Consider the following 21,178-nt stretch of genomic DNA (forward strand, 5'->3'; position numbering starts at 1 on the left):
ATACGTCATTGACGAAATAGCATTAGAACATGGGCACAGAGTTATACGGTTACCGCCTTACCATTGTGAGTATAATGCGATTGAGTTGGTGTGGGCTCAAATTAAGGGATATGCTGCAAGACACAATACAGAACCCCCATTTACCACAAAAAAAATGCTAAAATTATTAGAAGAAGCTTGTGAACATGTGACTAAAGGAGACTGGGAAAAGGTTGTGAATAGAACTGTTAAATTAATAAGGGAAGATTATGAAAGAGATGTGAAAATAGATAATATTATAGAAAACGAACATATAATTATTAATGTATGTGATGATAGCAGTGACGACAGTGAAAATAGTAGTATGGACGAATCTGATTAATTATGGCCTTTTGTGGCACCTTTTTCGGTATCTTTTGTATTCATATGTTTCTTGTGTGCATATAAAGTATGTATATTCATTTTCGTTCAAATATTCAGTTCGTTCAAATAAATTAAATAAACATATACATTTTTGTTTTATTAAACCTATTTAATCAGGTACAAAAACAAAACTTAATTGTTTTTTGTTCGAGAATAAATTGACATTCCACATCACTATTGTAATGTGTCAAACCGGCCATCATAGCGTGCCGCTAGTTTAGTAGGTAACTAGTTGCATATATGAACGTGAACAACTTCCTAAATGCTTTCCTAACTAGGATGCTGACTGATTTAGCAGGTAGGTACCTAGTTACGATAGAAAGCATACTTTTTCCTAATTAGATTTTTTTTTTAAAGATACTAACTTGCTAGATTCGATCACACTTGTCTGAATTAAGTAGGTAACTAAACCTTTTAGGACGTCTCAACTCTAAATTCAGTGTAGTGTAATTCGAGCTTAAGATAAGGCTATAATTATTGGTCTGAACTCTGAAGAAAGGTCGGTAGGTAGATAGGTAGTTACCTACTTATCACTAACAAAGATTTAAGAAAAGGCTAGGTACCTATTCATTTAATTAGGTATAACTCTTTTAGTATATTTTATAAGTAAAGCGTAATTTTTCATGTCCTTTGGGTTAGGTTATTTTATTGTAACTAAGTAGGTAGGACGACTTGTTTTTCAATAGGTACCTACACGTGGGACTGCCTGTAATTCTTGTAAATTGAGTTACACGAGACCTATATAATTATGTAGGTAGGTACCTACCTTAATTTGCTGAAAGGATGACAGGTACATCCATTCACAGGCATACCTACTGATTCTGTAAATTCGAAAGTGTCAGTCTGTCTGTCTGCACTTAGAAACGGCTTTTTATTCCGGAATATTAAAGAGTTCCCACGTGATTTTTAAAGAAACGAAATCCATGTAGACGAAGTTGCAGGCATTATCAATGTAAAATAAAAGCGCGAGCGAAGCGAGCGCGAAATTTTGATATTTTTATAAAAAAATCTGTAGGTATTAATTAATATTAGTATAATATGAATTCTAAAATGTGTAGGTATATCTTTCTATCTGTCTGTTATCTTTTCATGGCCTATCTTTTTAACCAGGTAGTACCTATTCATGGATAGCTTGCATCCCGGAACCAGACAGGCTTTTTATCCCGGAAAATCATAGAAATCTTACGGGACATTTGAAAAACGTAAATCCACGCGGACGAAGTCGCGGGTATCAGCTAGTAAGATAATAGACTTATGAATTAAGTTTGTAATTTTACAGAATTACTGCGGCGGTTCTGTGACAAATACAATAAAATCTGACTGACTGATCTATCCACGCACCGCTCAAACCACTGGACGGATCGGGCTAAAATTTTGCATGCAGAATAGCTATTATGACATAAACAGCCGTTAAGAAAGGATTTTTGAACATTCAACCCCTAAGGGGGTAAAACACGGGTTTGAAATTTGCGTAGTCCACGCGGACGAAGTCGCGAGCATAAGCTAGTGTTTTATAAAGTTGCCTATACTTCTTTTCTCTGTGCTGGACGTAGATAGCTACGGTGCTATGGTGCTGGAGGAGTACGAAGAGTCATCTATCGAAAAACGATTGAAACCGTAACATCAAATCAAGACTTATAATTTGAGTGCTCTGCTTGTTCTACAGTTAAGGCTTTTTATTTTTAGTATAAGGATAGAAAAAAAGAACCATTTTTTTAAATAAGTAATATTGAATTTAATTAATATAAGTTAACTTTAAAATATAGAAGACACGTCACTGAACGTTGCATTTGCGTTGTTGGCACTATTGAACATGACAAACTTTCATTCCTCTGCCATGGTGAATATGTGTGAATAATGACGAAAATGTATAAAATCTACGATTAAAAATCTTTCAAACAATATAACGTCGTGTGTGATATTGAAATATAAACATTTGCAACCTATTGAGACACCTGTAACTACATTTGTGATTTGTTTAACAAAGATCACTGAAAAAATGTTGTTGTGTGCTAAGTTTTATAATGGCGGCCCGTCGCGTCCCCCGCGCCTCCATTTCGATGACAGTCAAATTATGACAATGCTGATACGCGAACTTCTAAAAGTGTTTTGTTAATATAATTTAGAAAAAGTGAATGAAATAGAAATAGGAAAGGACTTAAAATGAATCAGGATCACCACAGTATGAATACGGGTGGTGGCCAACCTCCAAGCAATTCGGAGGTTCGTATTTGTTGTTTTTTTAGTGGATTCCATCCAATTAGGCAGTGACTAAAACATTTTTTTGCGTGGTATTTACAGTCTCAGAATGCGAGGGTGCAGTCTGCTCAGCAACAACAGCAAGCTAACTTGACTCCTACAACATCTGCTACTGACTTGCGAGTCAACTCTGCAGCTGTGAACGTTGCTTTGTCGAGCGTAGCCAAGTATTGGGTGTTTACAAACCTCTTTCCCGGTCCATTGCCGCAGGTTTCCGTTTACGGTTTACCCAGTACAAGAATTGAAAATGGGAAACCAGTTCAGGTAATCTTTAAAACATTTATCCAGTAAAAGTTCATGAGAAACACCATAATTCATCACCCATAGGCGATAATATTAAAGTGTAGAAAACAGATTCTGATACACACTTGGGCCCTCATTGGAATTATTTGTCCATTTATTTTACTTACATCATTATTATTCATTAATCACAATCCCTAGATCAGCCATTCCAAACAAGATTTTTGATGTGAATTGTAGCCTCTGCTTATAATATAACTGATGGCCCCGCACTAAGTGCGGGTCAAGCGCAGGCGCTGTGCGGTTGTGGGGGGTGTCCCTCCGCCTCATACATGGATTGCGATCGTGACCTGTCGCATACTATACATAGTTACTCTATCATGTTTTTAGTAATATTATCCTGGCTTGAGCCAGGATAATATTATAATATTGAGTTTATTGAGAAAGGAAAGATTTTTGAGATCTATTTTTCTGCTGTTAAACTACTTAAACTTGTTTTTATAATAGGTCATTTATTTTTAAAAATATTAAGTGTAAATGTTTATTTATTTATCTTGTACTGAAATTTACAGGTTTCCACCAAGATACCAAACCTGTCATGTCAAAAGTACTATTTTCTTAGTATGGTAAACTGTGCGTTAGGCATATTTAACTAAATTCAGCCAAAAACAGACCTACTGTGTTTGTCACACATGACACAGTTGTTCTGTGCCTTAGTTCATTAACAATGCACAGGACACCTTGCCTCATATTGTTATATTGTGTACAAAATAATATTTCAGTTTATCATTCTTCCAGTCAGTTATACATTTTTCTTTGTTTTAATATACATACATTATGCAAAATTTGAGCAGATGCTAATAAGCATGAAACAGCCATTACAATGTAAAATGTGGCCAAATACTTTGATTCATTTTATTGTTGTGATTCATAATTGCATGAAGTAAAATTTTATGTTCTGCATTGTCAGGGAATAAATACATCTTTTTAAACAATTATTCGATTTTTTTTTATTACAATGAACTGATTTACCAAATAACATGAATATGTCTTATTATTTTTAAATTTAGTTTCTAGTTAATACATCCACACTAAGCCTGAGCTTACGAGGCAATAATGCTGCACATTTTTTTCAGGATAGATTTTAGGTAAGTATTCTGTAAGATTTATGTTTAAAAAAAACAAAGTGTTATTGCCATTAAATACCAGACTTAGTTAAGGGTGCTGTGATGTGTGTGTGAAGATGCATAGTAAAGATTTGTGGTGCTATACACCTAAAGAATTTCTTAATTTTCACAGCTTAGGTCATTGAGGCCTGTCAGAGCTAAAATTAGCTAAGCTTTGAAAATCAAACTATCCTATTAGGTACTGGATTTTACACATACACCTATCTAAGAATGCATACCACGTGAAAATGCAGCCTAATGCTATAAGGGTATAATATGCCATGAAATATATAACTTGCATATAACAACAATGTGGCTAGTTTTGTTCTATACAATCTTCAAAATAAAGTAAAATGACAGTTCTAAATGTATTTGCTATCTCTTTCCTATAATACTCCCTGCTGAAAAGGATAGCACTAGATGACTGAGACCTGTTAATTTGGTTTAGTTTAGAGAATAGGTCTATGTTTAGAGATTGTGGCCACAGAATCAGCCCCACTGTATGTCTCTTCAATAGTTGAAGTTTTGCAGGACCTTGGTCAGGCGCATGCTAGCATATTGAATGGAGATCCCAACATCATACTGGGGCACACAGGGCAGCCGCAGGTCACAGTGTCTGCAGCGGGCCAACAAATTCCTGTATCACAGATAATTGCTTCACAGGCTGCACAAGGACATGGTAAGATTTTATATCCATCCATCACTACCCCTATTATTAATGAGAAAGTGTGTTTGTTGGTTTATTGGTTTGTCTTTCAATCACGTCGCAACGGAGCAATGGATCAACGTGATTCTTTGCATGGGTATAGTCAAAGACCTGTGGCCCTACCGCGGATGTTTGACAGCTACAATGTCACGATCGCAATCATCTCTGATTGGTTAGTGCTCGCTCACTATTGGCCACAATGCATTGTTGCTCATTGTTGCAACAAGAATCGCACAAATTCAGCCAATCAGAACAATTGAGATTGTAATAATGATTGATGCAGGTTTTAGACAATCGCCCCGCAGGAATGTGACAATGGGGCTAATTCCTTTGTACACAATCTCTAAACTAAACTAAAATGGCACGTCTAAATCTATTGCTATCCCTTTCATAATGTTGCTTGCGGAAAAGGATAGCACGAGATTTAGACCTGTTAATTTAGTTTAGTTTAGAGATTGTGTACAAGAGAATCGGCCCTATTGGCTACTTTTCATCCCGGAAAATTAAAAAGTTCCGACGGGATTTAAAAAAAACCTATATCCACGCGGACGAAGTCGCGGGCATCAGCTAGTACTTAATATAATAAATGCGAAAGTATGTCTCTCTGTCTGCTAGCTTTTCACCGTCCATCTGTTTAACCGATTTTAACAATATTTGGGTACAGGGATACCTTGCATGAAAAAACCTATATCCACGCGGACGAAGTCGTGGGCATCAGCTAGTACTTAATATAATAAATGCGAAAGTATGTCTCTCTGTCTGCTAGCTTTTCACCGTCCATCTGTTTAACCGATTTTAACAATATTTGGTACAGGGATACCTTGCATGAACACCAGTCCCAGAAAATCAAAGAGTTCCCACAGGATTCTTAAAATAACCTAAAACCACATCTATGTATTCGCGGGCATCATCTATCAAAAATTTGAAGTAGAAGCTTTTTATTATTACTGTTAGAAGATGTAAATCTTCAATCAAAATAAACTTAATTGTTATAGTGAGAGTTTATGACGAAGATGAAACCATTCTTCGTTAAAAGCAATGTTTTTAAACAAATCACCTAATAAATATGTAGACACATAATTTTTGTGAATTCCCATGATTTTTGGTGATAACTCAAACATTTTTTTGGAATTACTTAACTGCTTTTTATAAAACAGCACCATACTATAATAAAAAGACCCTGGTTTAGTACTAGGAACATGCTTGGGAAGACAAAAGAAGGAAATGCTCACTTATAACCGTTTACAGATGCTCTGGTGGGCCACAGCCAACAGCAGGAGGCATCAGCCAGCGCCCAACTTGTAGCGAGCCAAGCTTCCCAGCAGGTACCCAATAATCGGGTCGACTTTGTACAACACCATAACATTGATATGGTAAATCATGTGGTAACACTCCATTAGTAGCGGGAATGAATTCATGTGGCTGTGGTGTAGAGATATAAGACTCGTCATAGGTTAGTATCGGTGCATGATCGATGTTTCCACTCACATGGGACTGTTAATCTTATGCCCAATGATATTTCAAGTTCACTTGGCAAAGGATGATATCCCTAAACTAATAAAAAATAAAACTAATGAATTTATTTTTATATTATGTTTTCAATTTCATGCATGCTTGAAAACATGGAACAAGCATGCATTGCATGTAGTGGCATGGAGCTCATGTGACGGCCTATGTCCAGCAGTGGAAGCAAATAGGCTGATTGATTGATTAAAATCATGGCCTTATTTGAACTTTTGTTGCAACTTTCAAATGATGCATCATTTATCTACTTGGACTATAATGTCGAAATATAATCCAGTTTCAAGTGTTTAGGGCTTTATGCTATTTTAGAATCATAGATAGTGAGTGGAATTGAAGATTAGGATTGAAGACCTGAAAGTTTTGTAGACCAAAATAGTAACAGTGTTTCTTCAGTACTTTTTGTTTAACTAGACTAGACAACTACATAATTTAACAAATAACGCATGTAAAATAAGTAGACAATAAATTAAAATTACCCATTTGCATGATTATAATCTTTCAATGTTTTAGTAAAACTTTATACGATTTTGTACTTTTAATTCATATAAGAATTCGGTATCTAGAAGAATTTGGCTATAGTTTTCTGTCCTTTTCTATTTACATTGTATATTAATCTTTGTCATATTATTAATAAAAAACCTTTATTTTATATTATTTGTTTCTATCTGTTAGAATTAGATGCTCCATTTTACAGTTTGCTTTACTTATACAACCAAACCAAAACCATTACCTATGTTAAGTGCATCTCTTTCTTCCTACTTCAGTGAGAAAGGGACAGATGCATTGAATATAAATGACAGAAAAAAGCGAGGGATTTTTTTATATGTCCAGGGTCACCATTCCCAACAACACATGATGCAGCAACAGCTGATGGCAGCAGCTCGGCCAGAACATGCTAACCAACAGGTTTGTTTAAAAAAAATCTATAAACTATCGTACAGCGCATACGTTTTAAGAACGCACTCGCCATATTTGCTCTATGTGTCAACTGTCATGTCAAAAGTACGATTTTAGTTCTTAATTTAAGGGTAAACCATACTTTTCACATGACAGTTGACAGATAGAGCAAATATGGAGAGCGTGTTCTCAAAATATTGTATGCATTATATCTGTTTATTTGAATTATAAAGTTTCCCTTGATAGGGAGGCGTTATAGTCAACATTATGGTGTTATATTATACAATATTCATATTATAAATGCTATGTACAGGACCACAAAGTTTTGAATTTTTTATCATATCTCCAAAGTTCACTAGGATTATTTATTAATATGGTGTTCTACAACCCATGGAATAACCAGAAAAACCACAATTTTTGCATTGGATCAAATTCTTATGTCCTCTACGTTCTGTGTTATTCACAGACCTCTATGAAATCAATGTAATGTAGAACTATAATATCTATATCATCAATATAATGCAGAACCAGCAGCGTCTGATTTACCTTGGCTTAACATTTGTGACCTTAATGCTAATGAATTGTATGCTTTAATATACAGACTGTAACCAGAACGCCGCCAAAAACGAAAAAAGGTGATAGTACTGATGATGATCAGTGAAATGATACCACAACAATGCGAAAAAATTTAAAAAATCCTATATTTTGTAAAATTTTACGATATATTGCAAATAAAACATCTGACTGACGCTAGAGGTCAACGAACGTGCCGTGAGTAGGCCACTCGGAGTCAATACCGCGTCATAGGCTCGAGTTTTGCAAGCTATAAATTGCGGGTTTGAAAAATACTAAGTCACTAAAACTACAAATGGGTATTGGTATTGGATTGTGTTTTGGTAGTATAACAAGTTAACTACGTTAGTTAAGTTTTTGCTAGCGTTCTGGTTACGTCCTGTATATATTGTATTGATGAAAAAAAATAAAGTCCATTCAGTAATTTTGAAACTAATAAGTGCTTTGAACCAGGCGAATACGGCAATTAGGGACTTTGGTGGTTTGGTAATCAATGTATGTAGTGGCGATTATGGTATGACAATGTTATGTCTGAAATATAAATTTCTCTATTTGTGCGGCACTATACTGTCAATTGTCAGGTCAGCGAGGTGAGTTCATCGTAGCAATGTTTTCGTGTTTCCTTTACTTTCATTTGGTTCCGTAGTAGGTTATCGTAGGTATTCAAGAGTGTTCTGTACCCGACAGGAAAAATTGAACATCGAACTTTCGATGAGCGTTGTCTCTGTCGTTGAGACCGACAAAACGTCACAAGTATGTATGTGTGACAGAGATGACGACGCTCGACTATGAAGCCGAAATCTCTTTCTAAAGTTTATGTGCAATATTTTCTGCAGAGTATTACCTAATTATCATTATTATATTATATCGATTTCAGGAATTTTTTTTGTGTAATTTCCATTATTTGATTTACTTGGTAGTCATAAATTTCTAAGAGCATGAAGAGAATAGACACAGCTTTACATTGTACGTTCGTTCCTACGCTCTCATAATACTTCTATTTCAAAAAATAGTAGGCATCTCACCAAGTGTTTAAACAACGAGAAAAGACTTGTAAGAACAGTTTGGTTTTGTATCGGTTTAATAATGCGACTTGCGAGTAATGATTTTCATGATCATAAAATCTGACACAAATCAGCTTAGTTTAGGTCTACTTCCCAGGACCTTCAGAGGCTAAATTAAAACTACCCGACGATTCGAAAGCGCTTGTAAAAAGTCTACTTGAATAAAAACATATTCTATTCTATTCTAAGCATCACTGAATGAGGCCCTTATAATATCAAGAGTGAAGTTGAGCGAAATTTTTACTTGAATTTTACAAAATCGGAGCTTACTCAAATATCTAATGAAACACATTAAAATCGAGCTAGCTCAATTTTCAAGTTTTGTAGAAGAAATCCATTCTAGATTCGAAAGTGAACAGAAAATATGAGGTTACTAGCTGATGCCCGCGTCCGCCCCGCGACTTCGTCCGCGTGGATTTACGTTTTTCAAAATCCCGCGGGAACTCTTTGATTTTCCGGGATAAAAAGTAGCCCTTGTCTTAATCCAGGGTAAAATCTATCTCCGTTCCAAATTTCAGCCAAATCCGTCCAGTAGTTTTTGCGTGATTTAGTAACAAACATCCACATTTTCACATTTATAATATTAGTAAGATTAATTTAGTATAAGCAGAATCGATTTGGAAGTACACAAGCACGAACGAAGCGAGCGCGATTTTTTAATTTTACAGACGCTTAGTCCGCCACGCGTAAAATTAAAAAGTAAACAGAGTCTCTTAAAACCTGTTCAAACATTGTGACATATGCAGCAATTTTATACAGTGATTCATTGTATGGTAATTTAGAATGTTCATTTACTAATTGTGTTTAGTTAGTTACCTTACCTTATAGGTATTTTGTTCATGGAAACGGTTTTTATGCGGCATCGTTCCGGAATGCTATATCGCTTTGCAGCACGGCTTTGCCGATAGTGTGGTAACTAGCCACGGCCGAAGCCTTCCAACAAACACCTCCCTAACTCTGACCTAACGCGTTCTGCGGCAAGACAATAAACTGTATTGCATCGCTAAAGGCAATTCTCTGGTAAGGCAATGAGCTTATAGTACTACCACTTTTATAACTTACGCCGATGTACCTGCGCAGAAGTCTTATTTTTGAACGGAGCGGAAATATCCTAGCCACACCTCAGGTCCGTCTACTTCTGGTTCTTGCCTACGCGGTACGCGCCATGTTTTGTACACGCAAATTATGAGCGAGATAGCACGAGTCTCTGTTGTTCTTCTGTTTAAAATCTTAACGTCAAGCAATAAGGTCTGTAGGTATTTCATTAGTGTACATTCGGTTTTAAGGATGATTTATGCTAGGCCGTGCTGGACCCGAGCCGTGACGTATTCAAGGCACATCCGACGCGCAGATGATCCACGGTATGCAATTTTATAGATGAGGCTCGGAAGACTTGGACACGACACGATCTGATGTGACCTCATTGAAATTGCTAATCTGTGTGTCTCGGACGTGCCACGGATCGGGCTTGGCACGGTCTTAGGCTGCATCATCACTTGCCACCAGGTCTGATTGAAGCAAAGCACTAGTCTATAAATAAATAAAAAACCGGCCAAGTGCGAGTCAGGCTCACGCTATGGTTCCGTACCGCAGTCGTATTTTTTCGACATTTTGCACGATAATTCAAAAACTATGATGCATAAAAATAAATAAAAAACTGTTTTAGAATGTACAGGTGAAGACCTTTCATATGATACCACACTTGATATAGTTATCTCACTTCGAAAGTTGAAAATACTAATTATTAGTTCATGACCACAATTTAATTTTTTTTTGTGTGATCTAACCCTAAATTCACGGGTTTCAGATTTTTCCCCAAATGCCAGCTATAAGATGTACCTACCTGCCAAATTTCATGATTCTAGGTCAACTGGAAGTACCCTTTAGGTTTCTTGACAGACAGACAGACAGACAACAAAGTGATCCTATAAGGGTTCCGTTTTTCCTTTTGAGGTACGGAACCCTAAAAAAGCATAAATCATCCTTTAGTCAGCGTTAGGTTGCGCTTTTCTGCGCAAACGATTTTTACCGATGGTGTTTATAAAAGTGGAGTACTGTACAACTAACATATTCCATGGTATTTAGATCCAACTCACGGTGAGCGAGGATGGCATAGTGACGGTGGTGGAGCCGGGCGGAGGGAAACTGGTAGATAAGGAGGAACTGCACGAGGCGATAAAGATGCCCTCGGACCACACTCTCACTGTGCATCAGTTGCAACAGATCGTTGGACATCATCAGGTAATGCTGTTCAGATATTTTTATATTTATATTTTATATTTATTAGGGCTACCATAAAATTGTCATCGTAAAGTCTCGAAATCCAAAAATATTAATTACTAGCTGATGCCCGCGACTTCGTCCGCATGGAATTAGGTTTTTAGAAATACCGTGGGAACTCTTTGGTTTTCTGCGATAAAAAGTAGCCTATGTCACTCTCCAGGTCTTTATCTATACCCATGCCAAAAATCACGTCAATCCGTTGCCCCGTTCCGACGTGATTGAACGACAAACCAATAAACCAACAAACAAACACTTTCGCATTTATAATAATGATATTATGTAGTACAACAACTTTTATGCTGTAAATTATTATTTCAAGAAAAACTTGTTTGGAATCCTTATAAAAATCACCTCTTCTGAAAAATTGTGAAACGTCAGAATAATACTTCGTGTTTGTGGCATGTAAATAGAGTATTCCTATTATACTTCTAGTTCTTTGTTGATAAGTAAATTATCAAAAAAATATATTTCAAACTTTATTGCTACTAGATGATGCCCGCGGCTTCGCCCGCATGGATTTAAGTTTTTAGAATGTTCTGAATAAAAAGTACCCGGGATGCAAGCTATCGATTAAACAGATGGGCCGTGAAAAGCTAACAGACAGATAGACACACTTATGCATTGACAATATTAACTATGGGTTATAATAAGGATTTTCTATCTATCTCTTACACAGGTCATAGACAGTGTAGTCCGCATCGAGCAAGCCACAGGCGAGCCGGCCAATATACTGGTGACGCAGAATCCAGACGGCACGACGTCCATAGAGACGAGTGCAGTCGACCCCCTACTCGTCAAAGACGAGAAGAGCGTCGCCAAAATAGAGTCGGCCCAGTTTGCTATACCCGCTGACATTAAGGACATCAAGGGAATTGATTTAAAGGTAAGTGTGATATAATGCTTATAATACTTCTTCTTTCCACTGGATTAAAATTCGCAAACACCAGAATTTCAATCGTAAGGATGCTTTTAAACTAGCAAGTATGTGGAATCCAGTCCAGTGCTAGAATTATGCAAACCAAGACAGCATCGTACGACATCGAAAGTTAATAGTGACGTTGTGAGTGTATTTTACCGGACATCTCGTGAAGTTCCAGTGAAAAGAACGAGAAAGAGGGTATTTCGCAAGTAGTAGGGTATTTCGTAGCACCGCAGTCCCGTCGTGATCACGACCCGTGTAATTGGGTTGAAATATCGACAAATAAAAACATCGAATTAATGTACCCGTTATCTACATAAAATATGTCGTTAAACGACGGAATAAGCTTAAAATCATAAGTACATAGTCCGTATCCTGCAGTACGAAACCCTCGTTGCGCGAGCCTAACTCGCACTTAGGTTTTTACGCATAATATAGCAATTTGATAAGCAATATTAAAAAGTTATTGACCTGTAAAAATAACCTTAAATTGTTTTCTTTGTTTAGAGCGCAATGGGTATGGAAGGGGCAGTGGTAAAGATATCAACTGGCTCTGAACACGATCTTCACACCATGTACAAGGTAAACGTGGAAGACCTGTCCCAACTGCTCGCTTACCATGAAGTGTTCGGGAAACTCAGCACTGAAGGACAGCCGCAAGCCAAGGTGAGATTGTTTGCAGCCGTGAAACCGCTTTTTAGATATACATAGGTGGGCAGAGTGAGATATCATCGTCATCATCTTCAACCGATAGACGTCCAGTGCAGGACATAGGTCTCTTGTAGGGACCACACGCCACGGTCTTACGCCGCCTGAATCCAGCGGCTCCCTGCGACTCGTCTGATGTCGTCCGTCCACTTAGTGGGGGGTCTTCCAACACTGCGTCTTCCGCTGTGTTGAGTGTGAGTGAGAGATGCAATAATTATTTTACTAGATGGTACTTGGTTTGTATAAATATAACTGCCTTTTTTGGCCATACTCGAGTAGAATAGAGCATATAACTGCATACTACCTAGCGGAAATATCTACGAACCTCGCTGGAATGCGGTTCCCCGCGACTATAGCCCGTTTTCGTCTATCCAGTACTGGTGCCAACGCGAGCGCGTTGCATGACATCATTAAATAGCTTTAATGATGTCATGCAACGCGCTCGCAGGTTCGCAGATATTTCGGTCGGCTTATATTTGTCTCTTTTTGGAGTTCCGTACCTCAAAAGGAAAAAGGAACCCTTATAATATCACTTCATTGTCTGTCTGTAATACTTTGAATATAATATATATTCTCTGTACACGATTCTACTTTGAATATAATATATATTCAAAGTAGAATCGTGTACAAATAAATTAATAACAATATTATTATTAATTTTGACTATTCAACAGATGATAAACGAGGTGGAAGTGGATGTGCCAGGCACAAGCGCGGCGATGTCGGAAGCTGAATCCTCCCCTGGACACCACGCGTGCGACATCTGTGGGAAGATATTCCAGTTCCGATACCAGCTTATTGTTCACAGGTATGTAGAAAATGTACCTTTATTGTCTACTAGCTGATGCCCGCGGCTTCGCCCGCGTGGATTTAGGATTTTAACAATCCCATTGGAACTCTTTGGTTTTTCGGAATAAAAAGTAGCCTAAGTCACTCTATAGGTCTTTGACTATACCCATGCAAAAAATCAGGTCAATCCGTTGCTCCGTTGCGACGTGATTGAAGGACAAACCAATAAACCAACAAACAAACACCTTGGCATTTATAATAAGGGTACTGATGATGCTATTTGAAGGACCAACAAAAAATATTCCATTTTCGCTCCGAACGGAGAAGTATCCGGTTCGAAGGACCAACGAAATAGAAGAAAATGACATGTGGTATTGTGTATCCCGTGTTATGATATTCTGTCTTACTACGAAAAACTAGACTCAATTTAAACAGATGTTACACCCGATCACCCATATAAAGCACGTGTTTAACGTCAAAACCAGCCGGTCTGATTGCAATTAAGCGATAGTCTATAAATTTAGAAAAAAGTCAGTTTAAAACCAGCCTAAAATTTTCGTGGTATGATCGTAAAAGATATCTATTAATTATTATGGTGGACACAATCTGACGATTTTTGCGGTACACCTCCCCGAATAAAAGCATCTATATAATCTAATTCGACTTACTAAAATCGGTTCACTAAATATGGGCATAGTATATGGATAAACATATTCATTTTATGTTTATAACACTTGTAATTTTTCAGGCGGTATCACGGCGAGAACAAGCCATACACATGTCAAGTCTGCGGATCTGCATTTGCCAATGCTGTTGAACTATCCAAACATGGAAAATGTCACCTTGGTAAGTACAACCAAATCATGATGGTAAACTGTAATACTGTAAGGCAAAAATCCCGCCCGTCGTGGATGCGACTAACTATTGACTATTTTCTCGCTCAAGAAACGTACAATCGATGCTTAGTTCCGTGTAAATAAAAGATAAATAGTTGATCACTGACTGTTCACACTGCCGGCGAGAACTCGCTCTGCACTAGTTTGTCGCAGCGACAAAAGCTAGCATAAATAAACTCGCTCAGCGACGCTCTCTTGGTCAAAACACTCGCGCTGTTTGCGAAGGGATCAATTAATATATGACAGGTGATTACTCGCCCGTTGCACACGCACACACTTACTCTTAGCTCAGCGACAAAACTATCCCAACTGCACATTCGTTTCTCATTTTTCGCCAATCGTTTCTAGTTTTTAGCTCGATTATTTTCTTGCTAATCATCGGCAGCCTGACAACTGCCTAAGTCTGGTATTCCTTTGAAATTGAATCTGAAGTTAGAACTTTTTCCTATAGCGGGTGACCCAGCCGAGCGGCAAGCGAAGAGGCTGGCTCAAGACAAACCGTACGCCTGTACCACATGTCACAAGACGTTCTCGCGCAAGGAGCATCTTGACAACCACGTTCGCAGTCACACTGGAGAAACTCCTTATAGGTAATCTCTATGTATAAAAATGAATCGCTGCATGTGTTGCTGATCGCAAATCTCGAGAACATCTGAACCGATTTCGCTAATTCTTTTTTCATAATATTCCTTGAAGTACGGGGATGGTTCTTACGGAGAGAAAAATTAAAAAAAAATCCTGGAAAAGAATTTACTGTTAGGCGGTACGAAGTTCGCCGGGGCAGCTATTATCTAATAATTATAAAAAGGCATAATCTCGCTAGTTAAATGTCAATCCCTTAGCGCAATTCCTCTAAAAACCTCATTGTGATAAAATGTTCATCTATTGTCTCCAGGATGAAAACAATGCAAACTATATTATCTGTGCTGAATTTCATAAAAAGTTACTGATAAATTTAGACTTATTGGACTTACATTTATTGGTTTGGAAATGTTCATTACAATTTATACTGCCATAATAATTCTAGGGTTGATGTTTTTTAGGGTTCCGTACCTCAAAAGGAAAAACGGAACCCTTATAGGATCACTTTGTTGTCTGTCTGTCTGTCTGTCAAGAAACCTACAGGGTACTTCCCGTTGACCTAGAATCATGAAATTTGGCAGGTAGGTAGATATTATAGCTGACATTTGGGGAAAAATCTGAAAACCGTGAATTTAAGGTTAGAGCACACAAAAAAAATTAAATTGTGGACATGAACTAATACTTAGTATTTTCAACTTTCGAAGTGAGTGACTATATCAAGTAGGGTATCATATGAAAGGTCTTCACCTGTACATTCTAAGACAGATTTTTATTTATTTTTATGCATCATAGTTTTTGAATTATCGTGCAAAAAGTCGAAAAAATATGACTGTAGTACAGAACCCTCATTGCGCGAGCCTGACTCGCACTTGGCCGGTTTTTTGTTTTGGATATTGATAAGGTCAAATCAATCTCCAAGTACACTTTGGATGAGTGTTTGTAATTTGTATAATGTTTCAGCAATGTGTTTTGTTTTAATCAGTGATTTCGTTAATAATTCTCAGGTGCCAGTACTGCTCAAAGACGTTCACCCGAAAGGAGCACATGGTGAACCACGTGCGCAAGCACACGGGTGAGACGCCGCATCGCTGCGAGATCTGCAAGAAGAGCTTCACGCGCAAGGAGCACTTCATGAACCACGTCATGTGGCACACGGGTGAGTACAATAGCGGAGTCGTTCACTCGCAAAGGGCACGTGGTGAACCACATGTGCAAGCATACAGGCGAGACGCTGCATCGCTGCAAGAGCTTCACGCACAAGGAGTACTTCATGAACCACGCCATGTGGCACACGGGTGAGTCCACTAGCGGAGCCGATCACTCGCAAGGAAAACGTGGTGAACCACGAGCGCAAGCATACGGGCGAGACGCTGCATTGCTGCGAGACGCTGCATTGCTGCGAGATCTGCAAGAAGAGCTACACGCGCAAGGAGCACTTCATGAACCACGTTATGTAGCACACTGGTGAGTGCACTAACGGGGCCGTTCACTTGCAAGGGGCACCTGGTGGCAAGCACACGGCAAGACGCCGCACGAGTAGTTCAAACTCGTACTAAGCCTACAAGACTATTTTATCACTACTTCCAGTGACGAGCTTACTCAAAACGTTTCACTTCCAAGTTTTAAGAACATGTCAGCCAGCAAGTGAGTATTCAAGCCATCAAGCAAATATTCCGTACATCTCTTTTTTTTCTTATAATTGAAAAAGAAGCAGAGTGTTTTGGTTCAATCAGTTACTTTTTGGATTGTGATATCTTGCTACTTCTTCTTAGTCTTATATCTTCAGTTGATCTAGCATTATTTCGATTAGTTTATTTCTTAACTACTTCTAAGTATTTGTTTATTTCATATAGAGCTATTAGTCAATCCTTTTATGTTTTATAATTTTAATTCAGCATGCTAGATGTGTGTAGAACAACTTATAAATGTATGCTTACTCCATGCATATTATATTATTTTCAATTTTGTGTAGCACACAAAAGGATTAATATTTGAACAGTAATATCAGTACATATTATTTTGTTTGTGTGCCGAAAAATTGTATGGGATACCCAAGCCTGCACCAACACCAGGGGTTAGTACCAGTGGTGCAGAAAATAGGACAATTGAATGATTCAACTATTCACTATATATTTATAAAATTACACAATATATAGGTCATATAAATATCATCCAAAAATATGTCATAGGATCTGCACGAAAACTTTTTATTGAAAGAGTATTTGGGTATTTATCGAAACGTCAAAACTCTCTAAAACTGTTAGAAATATCATTTTAAGGAATGGGCTCACCCACATTCATGTTAATGTTTCAACGACATCCTCTAGTGACCGTCAGAACATCACAACCAGACCGTCAGACATATGCAACTTTAAAAGAACAGATGTTTGGATGTTTAAATATGATGTATACCCGAATATCTCCAATTGCAATGGTTTTCGTGCAAAGACATTAAAAGCGTTTCCACAAAATCTGGTTAATCCGACACTGATTCGATATTATCCATGACCCGAACGGAAAATATACAAAACGCATTTCGCCTCACTTTTCTCAAGTGCTCGGTTTAATGTCGGATACTAAAAGCATTTTCTATGGATCATTTCACGACACGACAATATACGATAACGATAACGACTCCAAATGCTATAATTTAAATGCAAGTTTAACACCTCACAGCACGATGCACCTTTTGTGCACGACTTTTAAGCTTTCGTCGATGTCGCTGTATTGTTACATACTTTTGCAGTAAACAATATAAGCCACTGTACTTAGCAAGTATAAACATTGACTTTGACGACGCACGACACGACTCACGACCTTTTCTTGTAATTCAGCTTCGATTGCAAAGTCAATGGTGGAATAGTCACTAGTAGTAAAACGTACGAACGATGGGCCGTCTTTCCGTAGGCTTAATATGAGTTTGTATGTTTGGAGCGAATATTATGTATTTCGAACATCGAAACACTCAACAAATGCCCATGTTTCGATGTTCGAAGTCTGTCAATATTTTCGTTAAGTGCAAACTCATACTAACGAAGCGCCGTGTATTACGTTGTCGTGTCGTAACCACAAATCGAGTCGTGCTGTGGTCCATGTAAACGACCTTACATTGTACTTGAAAGTTAAAACTGATATAGGCGCCGATTCCGTTGTCTTTCTCTAAACTAAATTTAGAGTATCTGCATCCTTTTCTTTTTAACAATGTTAAAAAGGGATAGAACATGAACTTTATATTTAGATACTAAATATTAGTGCACGCTACAAATTTAAACAGTAAGCTCGCGACTGTGCTCTAAAATCACGGGTTTTACCATCTAAAAATTAAATTTAAAACTGTCAAACTGCGTCTGTCCTTTTCATTTTACATTAGTAAGAAGAGGATGCGAATACTCTGAAATTAGGTTGTGCTCAGAATCAGTACCATAATATACCTGCATTCGGTATCGCGGTATCCGATGTTGGATGAGATAATGTGGAAACGTTCTTACTAACAAATAACAACCATCACAAGTCACATCTCGATGAAAACCTTTAACACGCAAACGTTACAGCGCGTAACATAGTTGCATCATTGATTGTTAACTGTATATTTTCTGCCCCACATAACTAGGTGAAACGCCGCACCATTGTCAAATATGCGGGAAGAAGTATACTAGGAAGGAGCATTTAGTGAACCATATGCGATCCCATACAAACGATACGCCGTTCCGATGCGAACTGTGTGGCAAGTCCTTCACGAGGAAGGAACACTTCACCAATCACATATTGTGGCATACGGGTTAGTACCGATTCATTTACAATACATTTTTTGTATTGGCGATTTCGAAATGCTAATATATTTAAAAATTGTACTATGGTGGCAGGCTTGGACTTGTACATCAATTCATCCATTTTATGTTTCATTTTCCTTTCCTTTCTGACTAGCTGATGGCCGCGACTTCGTCCGCGTGGTACCCTCCCCGAAAACAGCTTGGGTACAACATCGTTAAATAAATATAATTATTAAAAATAAAGTATCTCCAACTTTCCGCAGATAAATCTAATTATATTTTAATATCCACGTTTGTTCCCAGGTGAAACCCCACACCGCTGCGACTTCTGTTCGAAGACGTTCACTCGCAAGGAACATTTACTAAACCACGTGCGTCAACACACTGGAGAATCGCCGCATCGATGCAACTTCTGCTCGAAGTCCTTCACGCGCCGCGAACACCTTGTGAACCATGTACGGCAGCACACTGGGGAGACGCCGTTCCAGTGTGGATACTGCCCTAAAGCATTTACTAGAAAGGATCATCTTGGTAAGGGTCAATAGCTGCTGGACTCTTGTAGGGACTTCCACAATCTAACTTGTGGTTCCCTGCAACTAGTGTAATAAGTAATTTTTTTTTTTTTTAATGGCGCGCGGCTGCACCAAACGGGCGCAATTTACTTCGCCAATGTCGTGTGGAATTGAAGAGACACGTAATAAGTAATAGCTCATTTTATTGTAAATTCAAAGTCAAGCCATTTATTCAAAATAGATACTATTGTCCACTCTTTAATTCTCAAATTGTTGAATTTGTAAGACAATAATAATTGATGTAATGGTAATAATTGGGTATTTGACTACATCAAAAATAAATTATTTCTCAGTGAATTATTAAATAGAGGGTCTTCCAAAATACGTAAAATCCACGTCCTTTGTTGGTTTCAAATAACCATTTTAAATTATTATTGATTTAACTAAAAAAAGCACGTAAAATGATTGTGACGTCACACACCGGTATTCCATAGAATATCGCATACTAAGCGCGCGTTTTGACGTTTGATAAAAAGTTGATTTGTTGTTGAGTTGTCTGAGACAAAGCTTAAACATTCGGCAATTTCACATTTGAAGCAATTAAAGCTTAAAACATTCATCACACTTGTAAATTGTCCTGATGTTATGGTGTTACAAAGTTTTAACCCCCTAAATAGCCGTAAACAAAACTGACTAACGGTAAAAAGTTCGATTTTGTAAAAAACTTACGTGAACTTCACGTGATAAAATACACCCGCGAGTATTATCTAAAAACAATTTAACAGTCCGTGTCATATCTGAATGTCGCACCAATTTAATATGTAAAACCCCTCTTGTAACAATTTTGGATCAATTTCCATTTATTCATAACTGAATTTCCGTTTTAGTAAACCACGTCCGTCAACACACCGGGGAGTCCCCTCACAAGTGTTCATACTGCACGAAGTCGTTCACGCGAAAGGAGCATCTGACCAATCACGTGCGCCAACACACTGGGGAGTCCCCGCACCGGTGTACATACTGTTCTAAATCCTTCACAAGGAAGGAACATCTTACTAATCATATTAGGTAAGTTCAGTGTTACCAAATAAGAAACTATCAACCAAAGACTTAGGGTGAGACCTATGGATAGCTTAGACTTAAAACAGAGCTAAAACGAGACAGACCTATATCTCTCACATAAGTCTGTCTCATTTTAACTCAATCTTAAGTCTGAGCAAAGTCAAATAGATATATTTCAGCCTTAGACGCTACTTAAAATTTAAGAGTTACTTAAATATTAATTGACGGTTTTTACCTTTTTTCCATTCAAAAATCAAACAGGTTGGAAATATTTGAGGTGTGCTAAGTATTTACTGTAGCGTTTCAACATTTGATATACTAATTTTAGAAAATTGTGATTCGAAGTATCCATTAACATTTTTCAATTATTGTATTTTTATGACTATAGTGACTATATAAATATGCTATAGTAACTCAATCTCTTTCTAAAACAGCTTACACCATACAAATACCATTATCAAAATAGTAATACTATCGCTTAGCTAATAATAATACTAACACGTTCTTACAGACTCGCATGCGCATGTAAATGTATCATTTCATTCTATAAATTCAAAAATAATAACGACATGACAATGCTGTGCTACTAGCTAGTCGAAAATAAAATTTACAATAATAAACGTAGAGGCATGTCCATTGCATGAAATAAAAACTTATTTTCAAGGTAAGATTTGATTAACCCGCAACCCAAATATTTTCTATTTTGCGAAAGTCCAAACTGCATTTGTGGGAAGTTTCCATACCCTAGCAAATAGCGCAGCATTGTGCATTCCGATTTGGACTCCCCCAAGCTAACATACTCTTCCCCGAATCTGTATATAAGTGC

General features: G+C 37.5%; 1 protein-coding gene across 5 annotated transcripts in view; it reads left to right on the forward strand.

Annotated features, from left to right (window-relative positions):
* The first annotated feature begins 2,204 nt into the window (after window positions 1-2,204).
* LOC117987633 (zinc finger protein 271-like) overlaps window positions 2,205-21,178 on the forward strand; it is a 30,153-nt gene continuing 11,179 nt past the window's right edge. For 2 of the 5 annotated variants that reach the window (XM_034974662.2, XM_069502533.1), the window contains exons 1-15: window positions 2,205-2,625; window positions 2,704-2,925; window positions 4,599-4,746; window positions 6,022-6,146; window positions 7,129-7,203; window positions 10,917-11,072; window positions 11,791-11,997; window positions 12,541-12,699; window positions 13,416-13,549; window positions 14,279-14,376; window positions 14,878-15,016; window positions 16,013-16,164; window positions 18,619-18,786; window positions 19,082-19,309; window positions 20,178-20,358. In XM_034974662.2, coding sequence (XP_034830553.1) covers window positions 2,566-2,625; window positions 2,704-2,925; window positions 4,599-4,746; window positions 6,022-6,146; window positions 7,129-7,203; window positions 10,917-11,072; window positions 11,791-11,997; window positions 12,541-12,699; window positions 13,416-13,549; window positions 14,279-14,376; window positions 14,878-15,016; window positions 16,013-16,164; window positions 18,619-18,786; window positions 19,082-19,309; window positions 20,178-20,358 — 2,252 coding nt within the window. In that variant the 5' untranslated portion in view covers window positions 2,205-2,565. The remainder of the gene's footprint in view (window positions 2,626-2,703; window positions 2,926-4,598; window positions 4,747-6,021; window positions 6,147-7,128; window positions 7,204-10,916; window positions 11,073-11,790; window positions 11,998-12,540; window positions 12,700-13,415; window positions 13,550-14,278; window positions 14,377-14,877; window positions 15,017-16,012; window positions 16,165-18,618; window positions 18,787-19,081; window positions 19,310-20,177; window positions 20,359-21,178) is intronic. The other 3 variants (XM_069502532.1, XM_069502534.1, XM_069502531.1) reach the window with 2 other exon arrangements.

The sequence above is a fragment of the Maniola hyperantus genome, chromosome 13 (assembly GCF_902806685.2).
Source record: "Maniola hyperantus chromosome 13, iAphHyp1.2, whole genome shotgun sequence".
NCBI lineage: Eukaryota > Metazoa > Arthropoda > Insecta > Lepidoptera > Nymphalidae > Maniola > Maniola hyperantus.